At 41.9% G+C, this 25,509-nt stretch overlaps 2 protein-coding genes across 2 annotated transcripts; both read left to right on the top strand.

Annotated features, from left to right (window-relative positions):
• Window positions 1-11,185: 11,185 nt before the first annotated feature.
• Window positions 11,186-17,296, top strand: LOC130726408 (protein SMAX1-LIKE 6-like). Its single transcript, XM_057577666.1, has 3 exons — window positions 11,186-12,805; window positions 14,215-14,452; window positions 15,387-17,296. Exons 1-3 carry the CDS (start codon window positions 11,604-11,606, stop codon window positions 17,217-17,219), a joined length of 3,273 nt encoding a protein of 1,090 aa, XP_057433649.1. The 5' UTR covers window positions 11,186-11,603; the 3' UTR covers window positions 17,220-17,296.
• Window positions 17,297-17,511: 215 nt separating this feature from the next.
• Window positions 17,512-21,543, top strand: LOC130726409 (uncharacterized). Its single transcript, XM_057577667.1, has 2 exons — window positions 17,512-21,382; window positions 21,469-21,543. Exon 1 carries the CDS (start codon window positions 18,615-18,617, stop codon window positions 20,676-20,678), a length of 2,064 nt encoding a protein of 687 aa, XP_057433650.1. The 5' UTR covers window positions 17,512-18,614; the 3' UTR covers window positions 20,679-21,382; window positions 21,469-21,543.
• The last annotated feature ends 3,966 nt before the right edge of the window (window positions 21,544-25,509 follow it).

Below are 25,509 nucleotides of genomic sequence, written 5' to 3'. Positions count from 1 at the left end.
ATAAGTCAACTTTTCCCCGCCTTTCGTAAATATTTTCCCCTTCAGTTCTCCTATGCTTAAACGTTAATAAAAATTGTTTCAATTCGAATTAGTCAAGTTATGAGTTTATTTCTCAAAGTCTAAGTTTCCCAAGTCTTTAGTTTTTCAAAGCTCTATCATTCTAAGTTTCCAAAAGTCAACCACCCAAAATACATTTCCCGGGGAAAGTCTAGGAATTCCAACGAATCCCAACAAATGGCTAAGTCTCAAACCCCACATTTGAACTTGCCTAGGGTTGTTCATCCAACCCGAAATATCAAAGATTACCAGATCAATGAATCTCCACTCCGAAGTCGCGTCAAAACGCTCAATCCAACAAAAGCACAACATCACAAGTTATGGAAAAGCATCATAACATCAACTCATCATCATAAACAACATCAGATAAAGCATAAGTCGAATTTATCGACGCCTATCATGCAATCATGGCTAAATATAGTAAGTTGCCCTAACCTCGAGCTGATCTAGCTTCGAAATCACAAGCTCCTTCACTCAAGTGCTCTGAACCTTCCAAAGTTCCTTCAACTGAACCTCGGAGAAAACAAAGCAGAATCCAAACAATATCGATTAGTTCGATCGCAATACAATACATAAACGATAGACAAAGCATTAAAGCTTCAGAATAGGACAATCAGGTACGAAAAGACAAGTTTTCGAAACCGAAAAACTCCCCCCTAAAGGAAATAGTCCACGGCCTCAAAGGAAAAAGGGCTTCGGCTCTTTTTCTTTGATCAAATCAATTCACAAGGTAGTTTTAGGGTAAAACTAAGGCAAAGAAACTGTCAGAACAATTTTCGGACAATCGGGCCGAAATACGACTACGCAGGGGCATTTTGGTCCAAAATAAAGGCTCAAAACTTCAAAGTTATCAGTTCTGAAAACAAATTTGACAGCAACGATCCTCATGACTTCCGTGACAACAAATCCTAAAGGCACGAAGTCAGATTAAGTCTTTTCGACAATAAAGTTTCGAAATGTGAGACAAAAAGAGTTTTGAGTCAATTTTTCAGATCCTGGACAACTGAATCGCAATCAGAGTTTACTGACAGAGGTTTTAGACTCAGGGGAACATAAGGAACATAACCCAAGCGAGAAATCAGAGAAATCGGACAATTTTAGAAAAAGCTCAAAACTTAGAGCACAGAAACGACTTCAGAAACTCCGCAGAAACAGAAATCAGAGGCAGGATTCATGATAGTTACCTCGATACCTAGAAGTAGGGACGAACTGCACGAAGATTGGTCAAGTTTTCGCGGAAATCCCCTCCCCCCTTGCTCTCCACGAAATCAGCCACAAATGGAGGAAAAATGGAAGATATTTTGCTTTTTCGCCTATTTATAGGCGGGCGAAATCGCGGGAAAATGAAAATTTCGCGATTCCGATTTTTGCAGCACGATCACCGTGGAATTCTAAGAGAGATTCTAGCGTCAGAATTCCAGAACTCAAAACAAATATCTAGGATTTGGGAAATACGATATCGAAAAACTCAAAAGCGGTGTCGGTTAATCTGCCCCGAAAAACTACTTTTTGCTGTGATGCTCAGACGACAAAACTTCCAACAGAAGAAAGATTGGAAATGTCGAAACAAGTCTGACAACGTGGACGGAATCTTTGTTAGAAGTCCCGAATAGAAAAAGTCTTCATCCATTGCTCGAAAATAGGGTTTCGAAGCAAAGAAATTAGCGTCGGCGGACATCCGAAAAGTGAAACCTATCGTGCGTACAGTCCAGATTTCCGAAATGAAACGCTGGTCGATGGAAAAATAAAGAGAATCTTTAAATTTTCCCTGAGTTCGAAATCTCACTCAAAACGTTGCTTTAAGAGCGAAATAGCCTATTCTGGACACGCTCGCCCTAAGGCAAGTGTGCAGACGACTCGCACTAACTCCGAAAACAACTACGCAACATTCCTCAAGAAATTCCTGAACTTTCTTCTTCATTAATCTTTCTCAAATGTCAAACTCCTGTCACGCTTACACTGATTCTACGTGTGAGTCGGAAACTTAACTTGTTCTGAAAATCCAGGTCTTACAATACTCCCCTCCAAAAAGAAAGTTTCGTCCTCGAAACTCAGAGTTCTGAGAAAGTCCGGAATACAGTTCCTCGATCTTATCGTCCAATTCTCATGTAGTAGTGCCTGTGTCATTGTTCCTCATAATCTTTACTTAAGCAATCTGCTTTCCCCTTAACTGTTTCACTCTTCTATCCCCACTGCTAACTATCGGCGTCTCAAAAGACAAAACATCATTCAACCTCATGTCGTCTGACTCGATTACATGCGTCGGATCTCTGCTTGAAATGATATCGGTTGGCATTCCGTGCAGTCGCACCATCTTAGCCACTTACTTCTTTACTTTCGATCGTCCGAAATTCTTCTTAAACTCGGTGCCTCTCTGTCATCTTAAGGTAAATACTCAACTCGTCCTCGTGATCTTCATCTACAGTCCAAAACTCCATTTGTCCGTTCGATAACTCCTAGACGAATCCTCCCCCTTGGAAACCGCTAGTCCATTAAAACACCTCTAACTTCGTAACTATCATCACTCGCACAATGAAATCAATTTCCTACTTTGTCACCCTTCGAATTAAAAATCGACTTATGTCCTTATTTCTTGTCCTTCACTAATCTTATCCCCTTCAACATCAAGTTATCAACAACTTATAAGATAATCCTCTTCTTAATATCTAACAATCCATTATTATCGTCTTCTTCCTTAGAACTTCCCTCACTCAAACCTATTTACACTTACTGAAATCCCTAACACTTCGCACAAATCGAGACTTATCCTCTAGAAGATTAAATCATAACTATACCTCAAGGGACTTAACTAGCCATTGACTCTTAAACTCTACGAAACTCGTCAAAATATAACAACCTCAGATATTCGTCTTAATACTAACACCTTCCTTTTTGTGACTCAATCACCATCTCGTCAATCAACTTCTTAATTTCTCAATCAAATTCTGACAAACTTCAAGTCCTACACACCTTAGACAGACATTCATAGATTTAAAACCTAAACCTTCACCAAGTTTGGTCCTCTAATGACCTTTAATTCTTCAATACTTCTTAAATGAATATCCGTTTCTTAAAACTATAACTCCTTCATTTACCCAAACGACCTGATAAGTGTCGTCATGCTTCCACACTCACCACCTGATCCTGATATCCATAATCATAACTTATTATGCTAACATCATTCAAATCTTATCACATGTCATTATGTCCGCAACCTCATAATCAACATCAATCGATCACCGACCTTAACACTCCACACCACCCAGAATTCCTTTACTTCAGGATCTCTCTTATACTACACCTCAATGGTCTTAACCCGAAACTCACCTTCAGGTCTTCAATCTTCTAAGATTCAACTCCTATTGTCACACCTACAACCATAAGATCTCCTACTCGTACGCGATTCTCGACTCTCAAGATCAATCTTAATCCTAAGATTTCAATCCAACTTAGTAAATCTCACGTAGTAATCTTAGCATATTTCTTTGGAATCCATATCAACAACCTCAAGTATTCAACTTATGCTAAAACTTTCTTTCTCCAACTTAATCATTAATTCAACACTTTTCAAGTGAAAATTCATCTCTTAAGACTATAATGTCTCCACATATTAATCAAACGCTTAGCAAAACTTATTCCTCGAACTCGACTATAACAAACTAGTCCAGAGTTAATTCTTCTCACTCTTGCTACCATCAAGCTATCATCTAAAACCTGATTAAATCCAACTTATTTAGTCTCTAATAACTCCCCTCAGCAATCACATAACCTATGACTTCATAACTTCCGAGAAACTACTTAATACTTTTCCATCATTAAATCTCTTGACTTAGTCTACCTCTACTTGGAGTAATCGTACGAACTAACCAACCAATGTCTATACGACACTCATCGACTTCCACAGCTTAATCTTTTACAATCAAATGCTTAACACGAACTTTCCTCCCAAATCCGACTAATCCTCATTCAATTCAAATTCATCTTACCCGTCCTTCTATCAAAGTCCATAACCAGCTGTGATTCCGAATATCACCCCCTCAATATTAGGTTGATCAGGCCTAATACATCGAAGGTGGAAATTTAGAAAAACCCACTGGAACAGTCAATGAGTTCCTATCCTCCAGTAGTCACAAATATCCTGATACTAAATCCTTTAATGATCCCGCTACGGAACTGCACACCCTCAACATGACACGTATACTACCCATACGGAATCTCCCTAAGATTCGTTCTTCAACTACTAGCTTCCTCATAATCGCATCGGTGGAAGACTACTTTCTAGACTTAGTGTGCTATTCCCAACCTCGTGTAACTTCTATAGTTAAAACACGAGCAACTTCGAATAAGGTCCTACATCGTTCCCACGTTCTTCCTCGTTCAACTCCTCAGCTCTTGCCCTCCTTGGCATGAATCCTTTCCTCTGGAGCAAGTTGTTTTCCTTTCCCAACATTCCCTGATGATTCACCCCTGAGTGCCTTGCAATCTTGGGAGAAATGTCCCGGCTGGTTGCAATTGAAGCATAGACTTTCTTTGGTCTTGCAGTTCACAACTAGATGCCCCTCTCGGTTACACTTGAAGCATCTCCGTCCAATCACTGAGCATTTGTTAGCAAAATGCCCAAACTTTCTGCAACGAAAACATGTCACTCCTTTGTCACCAACTGGCTTCCCCCCCAGTATCAGCAGTCGTCGGTTTGTACTCTCTTGAGATAAGATTTCTTCCCTCGGAACGCTGATATGGTCCCCACTTATGGTAGCTCTTCCTTCCGTTGTAGCCTTGGGAACCTGACCTCATTGGTCCCCCAGCTCCAGTTCGGTTCATTCCTCTTTGTTGATACATTGCTGTCGCCATCAGTCGTTGATGATGCTCACGTGTAGCCTCCGCCATCCGGTTAAGATCCACCATCCTCTATCCCATCGAACGTCCGATTAGTACTAACCATACGGTAGCACTAGACAAACCACTCAATCCGATTGAGTAGTAACGCAAGCAATTAGAGCGAAAATCGCTCTGCAGACAATCAATTTTCACTCTTTGCAGAGTCACACAACCTAGCACAGAAGACCTATTCCCCAAAGACTCCCAAAAGACTCGACTAAGCTCTGATACCACAATGTAACACCCCGTTTTCCAGGTGTCACTTTAGTAACCAAAAGTAAACTTTACGCGGAAAACAGGTAATTTTTTTTTCGTTTGATTCCTTTTAAATCAAGCAATAGAGAAATAAAGACATAACCCCAACACTAACTAACCAATATACAAATATATACACATGTACCACCTCAGCTGCACTCTCCCGTCACGCGCACTCGCAGTGACTCCAAAGTAGTGTGCCCGTAGGCAAATAGTTACAGATCCAGATGGGTGAGTGAGAAAATCATAATTACAAACCACTAGGAGGAAGTCGGCCTCAAAATGGCCTAAGCAAAGACCCCTATGGTCCGACTGACTCACTGTGATCCCTCAGTAAGAGAACCACACAAAAGCCATGCGTCGGGAACCTACCCTGTCCCAAAATATGAATGACGAATCAGAGCTATTACAGTAACAACTAACTCAAAAGGCTCTAACCACCCATAACCCACACTACTATCATCGACCCTCCCTCGAACAGTCATGAAGTCCGGGTCCTCGTCGAAAGCTTCAGTAATAGTCGTTCCGCTCCGGGTCTTTCCCGCACAACGAATCATCACGAACCGGCTGACGGACGCCTGGCAGCAGGCCGACCGCCCAAGCACAAACATACAAACAAAGCCAAGGCGCTAGGGTCAACTTACAGAATACAATAGATATACAATCAACATGCGATAAAGGGGGTATATATATATGTTGTATATATACATATAAGTTATGCACTGCTTACCCTAAGGTTTATACATAGCATGTTATCAAATCTCTTACACAATTTAGTCATAATAAGATGCATTGTGTGCCAGTGCAGAATATGCTGACACATATCCGAATAACGTAACTCTGCTTGGCGACGGGACAGAACAACAACGTCACTCTGCTTGGCGACGGAACAAAACAACAACGTCACTCTGCTTGGCGACGGAACAAATCAACAACGTCACTCTGCTTGGCGACGGAACAAATCAACGACGTCACTCTGCTTGGCGACGGGACAAACCAACGGTATTGCCACTTATAGGCTGGGCACCTCGAGACGGTCGTAACACTGGCCTCGTGTTTAACCATTTCTGCTCGGGCGTCGCTTATCACCTTTGGCTATAGTCAAGACGATACAAACTCTACATGGTTTGACCATTTCTGCTTGCTATGCCGAACATCAACAGGCACGATGCAACTCTACATGGATGATCGTTACCTCCTGTTGTGCCAGATATAGTCAGGACCGATTCAACTCTGCATGGCTGATCGTTACTTCCTGTTATACCGAAGTACTCTGCTTGGCACTTCATCGCGTATATGCACGTGTGCAATATGATTATCAAAACCAGAGTCAGTGTCGGTCAATACAACACGACTTGGAGTTAGTGTCGGTCAATACAACACAACTCCCACCACAAAACCCACAAACAAAACCCAGAGTCTGTGCCGGTCAATACGACACGACTCGAACAACACTACCAGGAGTACTAGAGTACTCGGTGACTTTCAATCATCACCATAGCTCACCTCAGTGGCTTTCCCCAATTCCAAACTCTCCAAACCCACAACATAAGTCAACTTTTCCCCGCCTTTCGTAAATATTTTCCCCTTCAGTTCTCCTATGCTTAAACGTTAATAAAAATTGTTTCAATTCGAATTAGTCAAGTTATGAGTTTATTTCTCAAAGTCTAAGTTTCCCAAGTCTTTAGTTTTTCAAAGCTCTATCATTCTAAGTTTCCAAAAGTCAACCACCCAAAATACATTTCCCGGGGAAAGTCTAGGAATTCCAACGAATCCCAACAAATGGCTAAGTCTCAAACCCCACATTTGAACTTGCCTAGGGTTGTTCATCCAACCCGAAATATCAAAGATTACCAGATCAATGAATCTCCACTCCGAAGTCGCGTCAAAACGCTCAATCCAACAAAAGCACAACATCACAAGTTATGGAAAAGCATCATAACATCAACTCATCATCATAAACAACATCAGATAAAGCATAAGTCGAATTTATCGACGCCTATCATGCAATCATGGCTAAATATAGTAAGTTGCCCTAACCTCGAGCTGATCTAGCTTCGAAATCACAAGCTCCTTCACTCAAGTGCTCTGAACCTTCCAAAGTTCCTTCAACTGAACCTCGGAGAAAACAAAGCAGAATCCAAACAATATCGATTAGTTCGATCGCAATACAATACATAAACGATAGACAAAGCATTAAAGCTTCAGAATAGGACAATCAGGTACGAAAAGACAAGTTTTCGAAACCGAAAAACTCCCCCCTAAAGGAAATAGTCCACGGCCTCAAAGGAAAAAGGGCTTCGGCTCTTTTTCTTTGATCAAATCAATTCACAAGGTAGTTTTAGGGTAAAACTAAGGCAAAGAAACTGTCAGAACAATTTTCGGACAATCGGGCCGAAATACGACTACGCAGGGGCATTTTGGTCCAAAATAAAGGCTCAAAACTTCAAAGTTATCAGTTCTGAAAACAAATTTGACAGCAACGATCCTCATGACTTCCGTGACAACAAATCCTAAAGGCACGAAGTCAGATTAAGTCTTTTCGACAATAAAGTTTCGAAATGTGAGACAAAAAGAGTTTTGAGTCAATTTTTCAGATCCTGGACAACTGAATCGCAATCAGAGTTTACTGACAGAGGTTTTAGACTCAGGGGAACATAAGGAACATAACCCAAGCGAGAAATCAGAGAAATCGGACAATTTTAGAAAAAGCTCAAAACTTAGAGCACAGAAACGACTTCAGAAACTCCGCAGAAACAGAAATCAGAGGCAGGATTCATGATAGTTACCTCGATACCTAGAAGTAGGGACGAACTGCACGAAGATTGGTCAAGTTTTCGCGGAAATCCCCTCCCCCCTTGCTCTCCACGAAATCAGCCACAAATGGAGGAAAAATGGAAGATATTTTGCTTTTTCGCCTATTTATAGGCGGGCGAAATCGCGGGAAAATGAAAATTTCGCGATTCCGATTTTTGCAGCACGATCACCGTGGAATTCTAAGAGAGATTCTAGCGTCAGAATTCCAGAACTCAAAACAAATATCTAGGATTTGGGAAATACGATATCGAAAAACTCAAAAGCGGTGTCGGTTAATCTGCCCCGAAAAACTACTTTTTGCTGTGATGCTCAGACGACAAAACTTCCAACAGAAGAAAGATTGGAAATGTCGAAACAAGTCTGACAACGCGGACGGAATCTTTGTTAGAAGTCCCGAATAGAAAAAGTCTTCATCCATTGCTCGAAAATAGGGTTTCGAAGCAAAGAAATTAGCGTCGGCGGACATCCGAAAAGTGAAACCTATCGTGCGTACAGTCCAGAGTTCCGAAATGAAACGCTGGTCGATGGAAAAATAAAGAGAATCTTTAAATTTTCCCTGAGTTCGAAATCTCACTCAAAACGTTGCTTTAAGAGCGAAATAGCCTATTCTGGACACGCTCGCCCTAAGGCAAGTGTGCAGACGACTCGCACTAACTCCGAAAACAACTACGCAACATTCCTCAAGAAATTCCTGAACTTTCTTCTTCATTAATCTTTCTCAAATGTCAAACTCCTGTCACGCTTACACTGATTCTACGTGTGAGTCGGAAACTTAACTTGTTCTGAAAATCCAGGTCTTACAGTATCGGCGCCAGTTGAGGTCGCCGAACACCTGGATTTGACTTAGCAACCAAGCCTGAAGGTTTACCCGGAGTGGGCGCTGTCGCCGGGGAGGGATGCGACCGTGCCACCGACTGAACGCCCTCCGAGGAAGCTTCCTGCTCTGGTTCAGGATGTACAATGTGCTCATTTTCCCGATCGCCGCCTCAGCCGCCATGACGTCCCCCACCGCGATGACGGTGGTCACGGCGTCCGACGCCGCACGAGCGAGTCTTCATCAACTACAACTCCTACCCTCCTACGTTACTGGTAGATCTAGGTCAGAGCCACAGACGGCGCCAATGTTCCGTACTAGATCTTACTTATGTATAAAAGGTATACAGACTAAACCCTAGCAGAGCACAAAAAGTAAAATGATGTAACAATAAGGAAATATATTCATTAATGGTAAAAAAGATTCCTAGTACAAGGTGATGAAAGTTCTTGTCCTTGTCTAGAAAGTTCCTATATTTGAACCTTACAACAAGGCCCAAATCCCTATGCGAATAAGACAAATCCAAAAGAATCTAATAGCTGACAAGAGGGGTCACATGTAGGCCTCACAATCCATTTTCTCCTACCATCATCGCCTGAAGTCTAATGATCTTGTATCTCACCCTAACCCGCTGGTGTCTTGGGCGGGCATAGGGTTGCTATATGGCCGCCCAGTCCAAAAAGAAAGTGTTAGTCAAACCCATTCACTTTTTTATTTATGATTGATCTGGTCAAACATTTACATATTGATTATGATGTAATTTATTAAAAGTTCTACCAAAACGTATTTATCAAAAAAAAAAAATAGAAAAATTGGACTAGGATTTTAAGAAAATACACATTTATTTGAAAATAGTTATAATTAAATATAGGCTAAAAAGCATTTTTGGCCCCTGATGTTTCAAGTTTGTGCAAGTTCTGCCCCTATCTATTTTTGTTGATGTTTCTACCCCTCATGTTTTCAAACAGTGCACCGTCTACCCCTCCGTCAGGGGTAGACGGTGCACTGTTTGAAAACATGAGGGGTAGACAATGCACTGTTTGAAAACATGAGGGGTAGAAACATCGACAAAAATAGAGTAGGGGCAGAATTTGCACAAAGTTGAAACATCAGGGGCCAAAAGTGCTGTTTAGCCTTAAATATACTTTTTAAAAAATAAACAGTTATACAAAGATGGTAATAAATGAAATGATTTTCAAGCACATAATTCTTATCTTCCATCTTTTTGAACGTTATCTTCCATTTTTTTTAAAGGAAAGGAAAAAAAAAGTCTTCCATACCAGACAATTGGTATGATTAAAATTTGATTTTGCAATACTAGCCTAGTAACACGACACATCATGGTATGCTTAACGAATAACAATCACCCAAATGAGTCCATTGAGATTGGATTAGAATAGATAATTTAGATTAGGCTGAGAGACCCATCACTTTTCTATAACCACATCTCAGAAAGCAAAAGGACGTAGAAAGAAGAAAGGAAAAGAAGAACAAAATGTCCCTATTACACTCAAAAGCTTGACATTGACCCTCTCTTGCCCCAAATGCTTGAGTGGGCACGGCATCACTCTCCCTCTCAGTCACTCTCACCTTGAAAGACAAGCACTCAGAAAGTTTTTGATAATAAATAAAAGGAAAAAAAAATACTTAGATAGATAGATAATTTAATATTGATAGTTACATATTCACTTTCTTCATACATGCTTTAAACTTATCACATTGTGGCAATTTTAAAGTGTCAAATAATATAGTCGACTAATTAAGTTAAAAGTTATCACAAATGTACATATCTAATGAATATCCACTAAAAGTTAATATATACCATTATTATTTAAACATTATTTTTTTATAGAAAATTTGGATTGATCGTTTATGATCACCAACACAAATCATGATGTGCTTTTGAAACCATATTTACATTAACGGCGGAAATTGAACGCAAAATATGAGAACGGTGTGATCCATCATCACCAAGTGAGAGACATAGAGAGACACCTATTCAATTCTTCACTCTACTCCCACATAGGGGTCCGGATCCTCTCCAGTGAAATTCTCTCAATTTTTCTCTAGTGGACATTTGTGGCGGTTTTGAATCGCCACAAAATTTTTCCACCTGCCACAAAATGCTACTGAAAAAAATTGACAAACTTTGTGACAGCTGTAAACATTTTGTGGCGGTCCAAAACCGCCATAAATGTCCACTGGAGAAAACTTGAGAAAATTTCACTGGAGAGGATCCCAGCCCCCACGTAGAATCTATACCCACCATGTGTTTCATCAATGGCCAAACATAGGGCCCCACTTCAACAATCCACACCAGCATCATAACATTAAACCCACCCAAAAGAAAAAACCCATCATCCCCATCATCATCATCATCACCTCCCCCCACAAACACCACTACCATCCTCATCACCATCAACTACATCAACCCCCCCAACACAAACACACCAAGCTCCAACCTCATCCTCCCCAAAAAAAAATCACCCTCTCTCTGTCTCTTCTTCCCCAAGTCTGAAACTTTCCCATACCCTGACACACTCCCTGCAATAAAATAATCTCCAAAACCTTCATCTTTTTATATTCCCTCACTGCAAAAAGTTCATCTTCAAACCCAAAATTGCTGCCACCTCCAACTCAAACACATAACATACCAACAAATTTATTATCTTTATTTTTATTCTTATTATAACTATCATCATCACCACCACCATCATCATATTTATATATTTTGTTCTACATATTTTGAATATTTGAATATTTAAATATATGCTAGCCGGCGATGCCGACGTCGGTAAGCGCAGCGAGGCAATGTTTGACAGATGAAGCGGCGCGTGCACTTGACGACGCGGTTTCAGTTGCCCGCCGTCGCAGCCACGCGCAGACGACGTCGCTCCACGCGGTTTCCGCCCTGCTCTCACTCCCAACCTCCGCTCTCCGCGACGCGTGCGCGCGTGCCGGCAGCTGCTCCTACTCGCCGCGCCTCCAGCTCCGCGCCCTGGAACTCTCCGTCGGCGTCTCCCTCGACCGGCAAACAACCTCCAAATCCGCCAACGACGGCGGCGACGACGGACCTCCGGTGTCGAACTCGCTCATGGCAGCCATCAGGCGCGCGCAGGCCAACCAACGCCGCCACCCGGAGAGCTTCCACCTCCTCCAGATGATGCAGAACCAGAACCAGAGCCAAACGGCGTCGTTGCTGAAAGCTGAGCTCAAACACTTCATCCTCTCGATACTCGATGACCCAATCGTGAGCCGCGTCTTCGCTGAAGCTGGATTTCGAAGCTACGACATCAAGCTCGCTCTGCTTCAACCGCCACCACCACCGGTGTTTTCTTCTTCTTCCGCTTCCTCTTCTTCCAGATTCTTCTCTCGGGCCCCACCGGTTTTCCTATGCAACATCGACCCGGCCCGGTCGGGTTTTCCGTTTGCCTTATCCGGGTCCGACGATAATTCACGGAGGATTGCGGAGGTTCTTGCTCGGAAGAGCAAGAGGAACCCGCTCTTGATGGGTGTTTATGCGAAGAGCGCTCTTCGGAGCTTCATGGAGTCTGTTCAAATGGGTAAAGCTGGGTTTCTGCCTCGTGAGCTTGCTGGGTTGGGTGTGATTTCCATTGAGAAGGAGATTTCTGAGTTTGTTGGTGGTGGTGGGAGCGAGGAGAAGATGGGGTTGAAATTTGAGGAAGTGGGTCGTTCTGCTGAGCAATGTTCAGGGCCTGGTGTTGTGGTGTGCTTAGGGGAGATTGAAGTTTTTGTTAATGGTGGCGGCGGCGGCGGTGGTGGTGTTGGATTCATTGTTTCGCGGTTGAAGAGGTTGTTGGAGGTTCATGGTGGGAAGGTGTGGTTGGTCGGATTGGCGGGAACTTCAGATGGCTATTCTAAGCTTCTGGGGTTGTTCCCTACACTTGATAAGGATTGGGATCTTCATGTCCTGACTGTGACTTCTGCTACCCCTTCAATGGAAGGACTCTACCCTAAATCCAGGTGGTTTTTTTTTTCTTCTTCTCTTTATTGGTTCTTGTATGTACTTGTTGAGTTGTTTTGTCTTGGTCACTTTGTTGAAACTTGAAATTTGGAATGAACTTATGTGTATTATTTTGTCATGAGATATGTTTGGCCTTTGCACTTTCAGATGTGTATATACTATATGGTATAATATAATAATATAGATATGAAAGTGCAGTAGTATGTTTAGATGTGTGTGTGTATACATACTATTTGTAGAGAAAAAAAAGATGACATGTGACTATGGTCATTGGCTAATAAATGATTGAGTGTCTGTGTTCTGAGTTGCTGTAAATTTTCACTTGTTTCCTGAGTTATTTTATGATCCAATTGGTTTGGCTTTTAGTGGCTTTCCTCATCCCTCATCTTCCCTGTCCTGCTTTTCTCTGTCACTTTTTTTGAAGCTGTTTGGTTACATACACAGGAAACAGAAAGGGAGGATTTATTTATTTATTTTTTAATCTGTTTTGAATATTATATTCATTGAATCATTATCTACCACCCTGAACTCTCTTTAATCTTTTTCATAAATGTGGAGCATACTGTAATGAAGTTCGTGATTCAATTTCAATATTGTTTCTTTTTTATAGAAAATATATTTACCTGCAATAATAGATTGCTGTTATGCACTATATGCTGGTGGGAACAAATTATTCAACCTGCGGTTTTTGGAATGGCCCCAATCAGCATTTGATGCCTTGATCTATATCTAGGCATGCTTAGAATTTACAGAGAAGAATTGATGCTTATGCAGCTCTTTACCAGCTCATTTTCATCTCATGAGCCATGAATGTTATTTCTACCAACAGTCTTTTGATGGATGCAGTCATAAAAGCTGCTTCTTTTTCTGCACCCCTGGCCCACCTCCTCTCTTTGGGGCTATGAATGTAATTTTGTCTATACCTTAATAGGGTTTTTTCTGAATGCCATTTTGAGCCCATCAAACTCAATAGCTTGTTGTGGAATCTGGATTCTCTCAGACATAGAATCATTCACTTTGTGATATTTATATTTATTTCGGTTGATGATGTGTTTTTACTTTTTTTGTTGGAGTTTGATGCTTGTAATAGGTGTTTTGTTTCATAGTGAAATGTTCTAGAGTTGAATTATGATTAGAAATTACTTACATGTTTGGATCAACTTCCATTTCCTTCAGAAGCTACTATCTGAAACTTCTCTCCATAATTAATTTTAGCTTTAGAATCAACTGTAGAAGAATTTCCAAACATGTTATACATGTCTTCGCTTCTGAGTAAAGATGCCTTGATTATGTTGAATTTGTGAAACCAAACATGTTATATAAGTTTATCTCATCATGTGCACATTAGTTTCTGACATTTTTTGTGCCTATTGGATCTAAAAGTTCCTAGTTGATGATGAACTTGCAGCTTGATGGGGTCGTTTGTTCCATTAGGTGGGTTCTTTTCTACACCTTCTGATTTCAGAAATCCCTGTGCAAATGCTTCTTTAGCATGTAGTGACACATGCAATGAAAAGTGGGAACAAGAACATGCTGATACTGTGAAGGTAGGCCCTGCCACTTCAACTTGTGGTGGTCACTCAACAAGCTTGCCTTGGTTACAAAAAGTGAATGTGGAGACAGATAGAGGATTGGATTTAGCAAAGGTGTGTGTTGTGATCACCTAATCTTATCATATTCCCTTGTGCAATGTATGCAGAGACATTCACATGCTCACTCACTCACACACATACATGCGACATGTTGGGGGAAATTGCTGTACTGACCCACTAACATAATGTAGAGGTAAGCAGTGATAATGCTACTTGCCTGAACTAGTAAAAAGAAAATTACATTTTCCTAACAAAGAAAGAAAAGTAGCATATGGTGATGTGTCACTTTGAATCACTTTTGTGGAGCCTATGAGTTTTGATGATAAACTGAATAAGTGATGTTTCTAAAAGCTGATTCAGACAAGAGAGCTTGTTGTGTATCACCAATAATTGAATTTACGTCTACACTTTGCTCCTAGTCCTACCATAGGCATCTGAAACCAGTGCTCCTAGTCCCATCCCATGTGTGGTATACATGATATTTTAGGCACCAAAATTTAATATACCCTCTCTTCTAAAATTCTGATGTTTAGCACCTCCACCATAAACTTTCTATTTTTGTCCCTGTCTACTATGGTTCAAATGACTTCCTTTGAGATGAGTATAAGGAAATGAAAAAATGTCTCTTTTTCTTTGTGTTAGAAAACTCAGTGCATGTTTTGAAACCCGTTTGAAAACGACAATTAAGGCAAAATCATGGTGGACAGAAGCAGAAGCTAAGGGAAGCTATTTCTTGCCACCATAATTTTGGCTTCACTGGGTTTTTAAACGAGTATCCAAGCATGCGCAAAAGTTATTATGAAATTTTTTATCGATAAATGATACTGTGAATTATATCAAATTGTATTTTCTTATGTCAGAGTTGTGAGTTTTCTTTTCCCTCTTATTTATATATATGTCTCCCTTGACTAACATTCTTGTTACACTTTTGTCAATAATCATATTTTGCATCATGTTATTTAAGAATGAACGTCTTCATCTAGTGCAGACTAATGAAGAGAACACAAGTACAAATCCTCAAATCTCTGGATTGCAAAGGAAACAGAGTGATATTTGTCATGGTCTTCGTCAGAACCGATCATTACCTGCAATTGATACGTCCCAAACAAGGTTCCAAGCTCCATTCCATGAGGGATTTCGGCATGGTTCAGGTGTTAACCAAAGTTGTTATACAAGTCCATCATCCCTTAATGAAGTACAATGTTCTGGCCAAACTTTGTATGTGTCTAAGGAGTTACAAACTGCATTCCCATCTAAACAGATGTTACCAGTTTCAGCACCTTTAGATACTGTTAGTGTCAATGATGAAGTTAACCATGCAACAAAAAGTGACATGCAAAGTACTTGGGTTTCATCCCTTACTCCTGTTACCACAGAATTGGTATTAGGAACTAAATACTCGTCAGCTGCTCATGAACCAGATACCCCGAAAGGGAGTGATCATAGGATGCATCCTCAGCACTTATCCGACTCGCTCTCAACTGATTTTGATGCTATGAATGAGAGTGCTTCACACCAAATTGCTAGATCTTCTTCTTGCTCAGGTCCACATTTGGAAGGGAAATTTGAAACAGTTGATTTCAAGTCACTTTACCAACACATCATTGAAAAAGTTGGCCGGCAAGATAAGGCTATATATGATATTACAAGAACTATATCACTTTGTAGATCTGGTGTTGGAAAGCGTAGCGGATCACATGTTAGAAGAGATGTATGGCTTGCTTTCCTTGGACCAGATAGGCTTGGAAAGAGGAAAATTGCTTCAGCACTTGCAGAGATTTTATTTCAAAACAGACAAAGTGTGATCACTGTGGATTTGAGCTTCCAGGAAAGTACTTACCAGTCAAACTCGACTTTCGAATTCCAAAATTCATGTTGTCATGATGTGCTTAGGAGGAAGATAGTTGTGGACTACATTGCTGGGGAGTTGAGTAAAAAGCCTCATTCAGTTGTCTTTCTTGAAAATATAGATAAGGCTGATTTTTTGGTGCAGAGTAGTTTATTCCAAGCAATAAGAACAGGTAAATTTCCATACTCGCTCGGTAGGGAAATAGGCATCAACAATGCAATCTTTATTGTGACGTCGACCGTGTTTAAAGGTAATGGCTCTTTTCATTTGGCGGAGGAGCCTAAAATGTTTCCTGAGGAAAGAATCCTTGAAGCTAAAAGATTTCAAATCCAATTATCACTTGGACATGCTTCTGAGGATGCCAGAAGAAGCGGTAGCAAAAACGTGAAGGTTGCACAGAGAAAAGGGAGTTTCAAAGCAACATTTCTGAATAAAAGAAAGCGAAGTGAAGGAAATGATTCCAAATGCAAGACACAAAAACAGGTAAGGGAGGCATCAAGGTCTTATCTGGATCTGAATATGCCTCTAGAGGAGGTTGACGAGGATAATAATGACAGTGATTGTGAAAATCAATCCATGGTTGAAAATTCTGAAGCCTGGTTAAGTGATTTCTGTGATCAAATTGATGGAGAAGTGGTTTTTAAGCCATTCAATTTTGATTCCCTTGCCGAGCAAGTAATAGAATGTGTTGAGACACGATTTCAAAGGACATTTGGATCAGAGTTTCTGCTGGAAATTGATTATGAGGTCATGGCACAGATACTTGCAGCTGCATGGTTATCGGACAAGAAAAAATCTGTGGAGGATTGGATTGAGCATGTTGTTGGAAGAAGCTTTGCCGAGGCGCGGCAGAAGTACCATCACCACCACCCTGCAGCTGAATATGTCATGAAACTGGTTAACTGTGAAAGCATTTTTGTGGAAGAGCAAGCTCTAGGAGTGTGCCTTCCAGCTAGAATTAACTTAAACTGAATTTTTGGTCACTTATGTATTGTAATTACTTGTAAAATGTAGAATGTAGGATATATAGCATTTGGTAGTTGATATCATTATTCGGCTAATCATTCCCACAATTTTTTCGTTTGTGGTGATAATTGTGATGGGGAAAAGGATGGGCAATTGTTTACACGGATTTTTGGTAAACAAATATCCTCTTAGTTCGACTAAAGGAAGTTTAGATTCGGGGTCCTTTTGAGAAAACGCTTTGCCAAAGTGTAGTGTGTGAACGAATGTATTCTCGACAACAATAAACAACTTAAACGAAACTGGACTTTATTGAATATGAGTCGATTACAAAACAGTCAAGCAAACTAAAATAACATGAAAGCAAATTTCGACAAAACAAGCTACACACAAGAACTGGAAATCAACAAACTGAAATGCAGGGAAACTAAAGCGTTGGTTCTGCAACATACTCCTCCATCATCACGTTTTGCTCTCGAAGTCTCATTGATGCGGACGTTTAGAGCTTTTGGTGAATTTTCAGAGTTTTTAGTTGGGAACCCCTTCTTCTGCTGCTGCTTCCTCTATTTATAGTGTTCTTTCTGCCCATGTTCTTGGCGGTTTTTCTTGGATGCACGATGGCTTCGTGGGCTTTGAATTTTGGCGCCATACCCCACGTTTAGCCGATGGTCTTCGCGCACGTGACTCTATTGCCACGTGGATGGTTCTGAGTCGTGGGCAACCGTTGCTATTCGTGGCATCGTGGGTGTACGCACGTGCTTGTAGTTGCTTGTTATTCGGTAACTGCCTCTTCCATTAAGATGATCGAGATTTCTTCATCTTCTGAGTGTGTCGAGTTATGGCTTTTACTAACTTGTCTTTGAGGGACATCGTGTGCTGAGTTGCCGGCTTCGCCAAACCCTTTCTGTCGAGAAACCACTTTTGCACTATGGTGTCGAGAATTGTAGTACTTGTAATTTTGGCTTAACAGTTGCCCCCCAAGAATGTTGGTTGTCGACTGCTTTAGCTCGAAGACACCAAGCATTTTTTATCGCAGCCGTTCGATTCCAACGATTCAAATGCTTTGTGCTCTCGACCATTCGATCTTCAAGTCCAATCAGCAGCCATAACGTCTGATGACTTCTCCACTAGCTGACAGTTATAGCCTTTTTAGGGCCATGATTTCACCTATGCCAAAAAGCTGAGAGGTGACATGAATTAACTAATAAAATAATCGCTTGGACCCCAAATTTTTATAAATTGCTGCTCAATGCGGCTTGGGTTCCGTTTTCCCTTCTGTTTATAAATACCCTCTTGGTATTCCTTGTTCAAGCTTTACTCTTTCCTCCAACCTTCAACTTCTTCTTCCAGACTTCATCACTTCATCTTCTTCCGTCTTCTCTGAAATACTTACTGCGTCTTTCAATGGCTTCCAATCCTGAGCAAACCATTCCGTTGGCCACTGAGCTTAAGCTGGATGAGTCCAAGCGCGTGGCAATCCCAGAGCCTCCCAACGAAGCAGAGAAGAGAGCTATCTGGAAATCCCAGGTACTCATTCCTTTCTCTGTTAATGGTACTTTACGCGCCATTTTGGGTCCTTTGAAAGTAGTGAAGCATGATAGGCCCAATAGTCTCCCTGAAGAACATGAATCATTTCACCCTAGCGTTAGGGGAGAGGAGCTCATTTTGGCATTTCAACCCTCTTACCGTATGCCATTTCTTTCTGACCCAAAACGAGCCTTTCGTTCAGCCCCTCCTAACCCTTCTGCTAACGACAAGGCCTACCTGAAATGGTTAGATAGGGTTGAGGAAGATATGAGACAACACTGGAAGGATGTAGGGATTCTCGACTTGATTCAGCTGTCGAGATCTCCAATCTCGTATAACCCTGCTATGCTGTTGAGTGCACTTTATTTCTGGGAGAGGTCCACTAATTGCCTTCATGTTCCCTTTGGTATGATCACCCCCACCCTCTTGGATGTTGCTGCTATCACCGGATTGTGGCCCATTGGTGATGATTATCACTCTGCACCTGCTCCTGTTAAACCCATCTCGATTCCTACTGACAACATTTCTTTTAGTCGATTCATTAAGGACCATTATGTCGAGAGTGGTGAGGTGTCTGATGCTGAACATGTCGCTTTCTTGCTGTATTGGCTGTCTGCTTATGTCTTTTGCACCAAATCTTTGCGCATACCTGCCAAGCTTTTGCCTTTAGCCAATCTGCTTCACGAGGGTCGACAACTTGTTATGGCTAGGCTCGTCCTTGGCAACCTGTATCGAATGCTGAATGAAGCTGTCGAGGATATCCGGAATACTAAGACCGTCTCTCTGAATGCGGCTGGACCACTTTGGCTGTTTCAACTTTGGTTGAATGCAGTCCTCGAATCTCTTCTGCCGGTACAAGATAATCCTCCAACTGTTTCTAACACCAGGATTGATGCCCATAGGCTCGAGACCCTGACCCCTGCTTATGATGCGTCGAGTTTCGAAGCTGATTTCAGGAAGTACTTTACCATGTTTCTCGAGCTGAAGCACTACCGTTCCAGTTTCTCTCCTTACAGCAAGGCTGTTCGTGGCCCTTTCTGGCTGAGGAATTCTTATCCTAATGCTTCTGATTCTGCATTGCCCAAGGAGCACCACATCACACTTTGGAGGACCCTCTTATCTCCTAGGGTTTTAACTGTGGGCTTTGCTAGCAGTGACTACACTCTATGTGGCTACAACCCTCAATTGGTTTCTCGACAGTTTGGGCTTAGCCAAGTTCTACCCAACACTTTATTTGACAAGAGTCTAGTCCTGTACCCCGGAGCTATTAGGAGGGCTTCTGTTTTCGACACGACTGTTCAGTTTTATAACAAGAGACTCCTCAACCTGAGCCCCTTCACTTACGCTCCTTCATATTATGCCACTAATGCTTTCAAAGCCTGGTGGTCTGAGTATTGGGCTCAAATTTCGAAGCCCCTCGTCGATTGTCTGCAATGCATGACAGATGCTTTTCTTTTGCAGAAGCAGGATCCGAAGAAGACCAAAGGTATACACCTGGCAGAAATTCGATCTTTTCAAGAGTTCTTTGGTGTGGTATATTACCCAACTCTTCGCCTTCGAGATACAGTTGCGAAAGCAGCCCAAGTATTAAGGCAAAAATGGGAACTTAAAGCCAAGAAATCCAAGTTAGTGGTTCCTCCTGGTGAGGAAGGTCTATCTTTTGTTATTCGAAAAACTGGCTTTAGGTTCCCGTCTTTGCCTACGAGTAAGTTTGCATTGGCTTTTCCACCGGTCTTGCCTAAATGGGTTGACCATGTAAACATAAATGTGTTGGCCAATCAAGCTCTACCTCCTCGAAAGCGAGTGACTTGGACTAAGTACCACCTATGGAACTTTCCGTATCATGTGCCCGTCGAAATCTTCAACCACATATCGCTGAACATGCGTATTGGTCAAGGTAATACTTCGACTTGGCCTTGGTTTTCCTGTTTTACTTCTTAATTTTTCTTTTGTTTGCAGCTGAAGTCATTATTCGACCAGCTCCTCAAGTTATTTCCCCAGTGGCTCATTCCTCCAAGGACAAGCCAGTCGTGATTGAGGATGATGATGATGATGATGAGGATGATGATGTCAGTCTTGCTGACAAGCTCAAGGTACTTTCCTCATGCTTTTACCTTTTCCTTTTCGATTTCCTTGGATTATGGGCTGACGTATTTTTCGACAGAGTCGAAAACGGAAACCTAAGCCTGTTGCTTCGGCCAGTCAGAAGAGGGCCAAGGGGGTTGGTGTTTCCACCCCTAGTGGGGCTTCTAAGTTGGCATCTGATGCTCAAACAGAAGTCGATGACAAAGAGGGTGGTGGCGGCGCCGCCATTCAGGTATGTTCTCCATTCTCGAGGGTACCTTGTGACATTTTTAACCCGTGGTTTCCTAATCTGAGTCATCTCTTGTTTGTTTTGTTTCCTTTAGACTGATGTTCATGAGCACTCTACTTCCAATCCTCCATCCCGTGAGAATTCCCCAGCTCCCATTCCTGCAAAATCCAAAGCTGAAGGTGTCGAGAAACCTCCCAAGGCCGCATCCTCAGCTAAAAAGACCTCCACATCTGAGGGAAGGAGGAAGGTCAGGAGCAAATCTAGTCATAAGTCTCCTCGCCGTTCCAGAAGCTCCACCAACTCGAGCCCTTCTAAGGAATCTGCTTGCCAGGTATCTTTATACTTTTCATGTTTTGTTGACTCCTCTAATATGCGTTTTACTTTATCGAAAGGGCATTAAAGAGGTTTTTCTTGCAGGAAACTCAGGATGCAACTTCTCCCATCCGCGAAACAGAGCCTCTTCCAGGCAAGGATGACAACCCTATGCCTCCTCCAAAATCGACTGCCACTGTGCAACCTTCGCCTCAAACCAAGGGTGGCTCTTCATCTCATGTGTCTAGTGAAAAGCTCGACACTTTATTTGAGGAGGACCCGCTGGCAGCTTTGGATGGCTTTCTCGATGGCACCTTGGAATGGGACTCTCCACCCCGTCAAGCTGATGCCACTGCTGAGACTGCTCAATCTAGTGGGGTAGCCAATTCTCAGCAGATCGAGGAGAGTATGGGTCGGCTGAAGGCTATTGTCTTCGCCAGTGGGTTTCTCGACCAGATCCAAGCTGATCCTCAAGCGAGCCATGCTGCTAAGGAATTGCTTGTCTTCCTTCTTGGCCAAAAACTCGATTCTCAACAGGCTGCTGCTTTGGCCAACCTTCAATCTTTTTTAGTGGATGCTTCAGCCACCTTTCATCAAGTCAAGGACGTTGGTCAAGCTGTCAGCTTTAAGGAAGCAAAAGTCTCTGCTGGTAAAGCTCAAGTTGCAGCAATGAAAGAGGACTTCAAGAAGTTCACTGCTAGGAAGGTTTTGATCGCAGATGAAATCTCTGAAGTCGACATCAAACTTGAAGAGCTGCATCGAGAGATTACCAAACTGGAGAAAAAGCGAGCTGATTTGGTCGAGGAAGGCCCTGCTGTGAAGGATCAGTTGGATGTGCTTACTAAGGACTCCAAGGCTCTGATCATCTCGACAAAAGAGGTTATCAAGGAATTGGAGATTGATCAGGCTGTGAAGAAGGATCTCGATGCCAAGATTGCCACCTTTGCTGATTGTTTGAACTCTTTTAAAACCCTGTTGTAGGACTTTCTTTTATTAATATGTAATGATGGCACTATTCTAACCATGGCTTTCGATGCCAATTTGCGTGTAATATTTCGACAATGGTTTTGGCACCTAAGCCATATAATTTGACGTTTAATTTGCCAAGTCTTTTCAGTTTCCACTACGCATTTATTTTGACGGCTATTCATTTACTGTTGCACCGTTCAAACTTTCTTATACCACGTTTTCTTGATTCAATGCAAATCTTTGTTCATTAAAAGCCAAAGCTATTCACGATGGTGGTGGTAATCTGCATGGCCTATAACCATAAGATGAAGAGTTGGCAACTGATTGCCATTAATTAATGCATTCCTTGGTTGTTACCCTATAAATAGAGCGTTTTTGGTTACTTCTTTTCAGTAACTTCTCCAAACTCTCCCTTGTTTCTTTTCCAGAACTCTTTTCCTGCTTTCATAAATCCCTTCAGCCATGGCTAGCCGTCGTGTTCTCAACCAGATCCGGAACTTGGCTTTTGATCAAGACTTATTCTGGGAGTTGAACTCTTTCCTTCCTTTGGTTGAAGAGCTTACGGGGCTCATTGACCAACTTCTTTCGAGGAATATTATTGCCTCGGTAAGAATTCCTCTTCAGGAGTTCTTGAGCCTCCTGCATGAAGCTGTACCTCTATATGAAGAACACCGGGAGCTTACTGCTCGAGTGTTCTTTGCTGAACACCAGATTGACGAGAAGATGGAGGAATTTGAAGAGTTGAAGGCTGCTCTGAGCCAGGCGGACCCCGAGGGGAGTGTGGGAGCTCTGAAAACCTTGGTGGACAAGCTTTCTTCTACTGCCCGTGAAGAGCTGGATATTCGACAGGAGAAATCGCGACTGGAATCCCAACAAGAGGATGTCTTGAGGCGCATAGAGCCTCTTAGGGCTAGATACAATAGTTGTAGGGCCAACCCTCCCTTTTAAAATTTCTTTGCCATAGTTGTAATGCTCTATTCTACTCAATAAAACATTCGCGTTTGGCAATTTATTTTCTTTTACTTCCTTATTCGATGTTTATCTCATGCAATGTTGGCTTATACGTTTTTAAATATTTGCCATTTATCGTCATTTGTCGATTACCTCCTAATTCCTTAATCGAATAAGCGTTGTTTAAAAGTACTTTCTCGACTGTAAAAGGGCCTTCCCAGTTTGGGGCCCACTTTCCGTAACGTTTATCTTTTTTATCAATTGGTAAGACGACCTTCCATACGTAATCACCAAGCATAAAAGATTTAGCTCTAACCTTTTTGTTATAAGCTTTAGCAATGCGATCCTTTTGCCTGGTTAAGGTATCCAACACCAATAGTCTTTCTTCGTCGAGATTGACTAATTCGTCAAGCATCATATTCCAATAATCTTCACTTGGAATTTCCTCTTGCCTTTGAATTCTGCACGACTGTAAATATACTTCTACTGGTAATACCGCTTCTTGACCATATGCTAGTCGAAAAGGCGTTGCTCCGGTAGATTCCTTAGGTGAATTCCTGTAAGCCCAAAGCACTTGGCCTAACGTTTGATGCCAGTTTTTAGGTTTTCGACCAACATGTTTTTTAATCAAGGAGATCAACGTTTTGTTGGCCGCTTCTACTTGACCATTCGCTTGAGCATAATAGGGGGTCGAGGTTAGGAGTTTTATACCCCAAGATTCTGCGAATGATGCCACCTTTTGGCCTACAAACACTGTGCCTTGGTCTGTAGTAAGTGACTCAGGTAGCCCAAAGCGGTACACTATGTGATTCTGAATGAACTCGATCACCGTGTCCTGGGTCACATTTTGTAGAGGAATTGCCTCTACCCACTTGGTAAAGTAATCTATAGCCACTATGATGTACTTATGCTGCCTAGAAGAACATGGGTTAATTTCGCCAATTAGGTCTAAAGCCCAACCCCTGAATGGCCAAGGCTTAATGATTGAGTGTAATTCACTTGCTGGCACATGTTGTATCCCCGCGTGTCTCTAAAATCTTGGCACCTCTTGGCATACTCCATACAATCTTTCATAATAGTAGGCCAATACATCCCTTGTCGAAATAGGATCCATTTCATCTTGATTCCTGCTTGGTGGGCACCACATAGCCCGTCGTGAACGGCCGAGATCGCTATGAACGCGTCGTCTTCACTTAAACACTTCAGTAGTGTTCCGTCGACGTTTTTCTTGAATAGCTCGTTTCCCATGATGACATAGCTCATTGCCCTGTATTTTGTCTTTCTATCTGTAGTACCCACAGGATTTTGCAAGTAATCGACAATTGGCTTTCTCCAATCATTAGGTGCCATATTGTCAATGACCAGGATGTCGAGGTCAGAGGGGTTTAGTTTTTCTTTGACCTCGATAAGCTCTTTTAACCTACATTTATCGACCATATATCCTGACGCGATTTGTGCCAATTCATTGGCTTCTTGATTGTCCACTCTGGAAACGTGACCTAGCCTAGCTTCGTCGAATTTGGCCAACAAATTGCTAGCTTTCGTGTAATACCTAGCTAGATTTTCACTAATGCACTTGTATTCCTTGGTAAGTTGCTTTATTACCAACTCAGAGTCCCCTTTTACGACGACATTCTTTGCCCCAAAAGCTATCAGGATCTCGAGGCCTGATGTTAATGCCTCATACTCAGCCTCATTGTTTGAGCAGTTACTCTTAATCCTAAACTTGAATTTCGTGGGGATGCCCCTTGGGGATACTATGAACATCCCGATCCCAGTGCCATTCTTATGGCTAGAACCGTCGAAAAATAGCTTCCAAGGTTGGATGCCTACGTAAGTTATGATTTCTTGAGGCAAAGTATGGTCTGCCAGGAAGTCAGCAATTGCTTGTCCCTTAACTGCCTTTAGTGGGGCATAAGTTAGTGAATACTCGGTTAGGGCTAAAGCCCATTTACCAATTCGACTATGCAAGATAGGTTTGGATAACATGTGCTTTATTATATCATAATGAGAAAAAACCATTACATCGATTGGCTTTATATAATATTTCAGCTTTACACAAGAGAAGTACAAGCATAAACACAATTTCTCGATCATGGTGTATCGAGTTTCTGCATCATTTAACACCCTGCTTAAGTAAAATATGGCTCTTTCTTTGCTATCTTCATCTTCTTGAGCCAACATGCTTCCGATGGTTCCATCCGTGGCAGAGATGTACAGCTTCAT

This window comes from Lotus japonicus, chromosome 6, assembly GCF_012489685.1.
Source record: "Lotus japonicus ecotype B-129 chromosome 6, LjGifu_v1.2".
In the NCBI taxonomy this organism is placed as follows: Eukaryota; Viridiplantae; Streptophyta; class Magnoliopsida; order Fabales; family Fabaceae; genus Lotus; species Lotus japonicus.
This window is presented reverse-complemented; position numbering and strand designations above follow the sequence as displayed.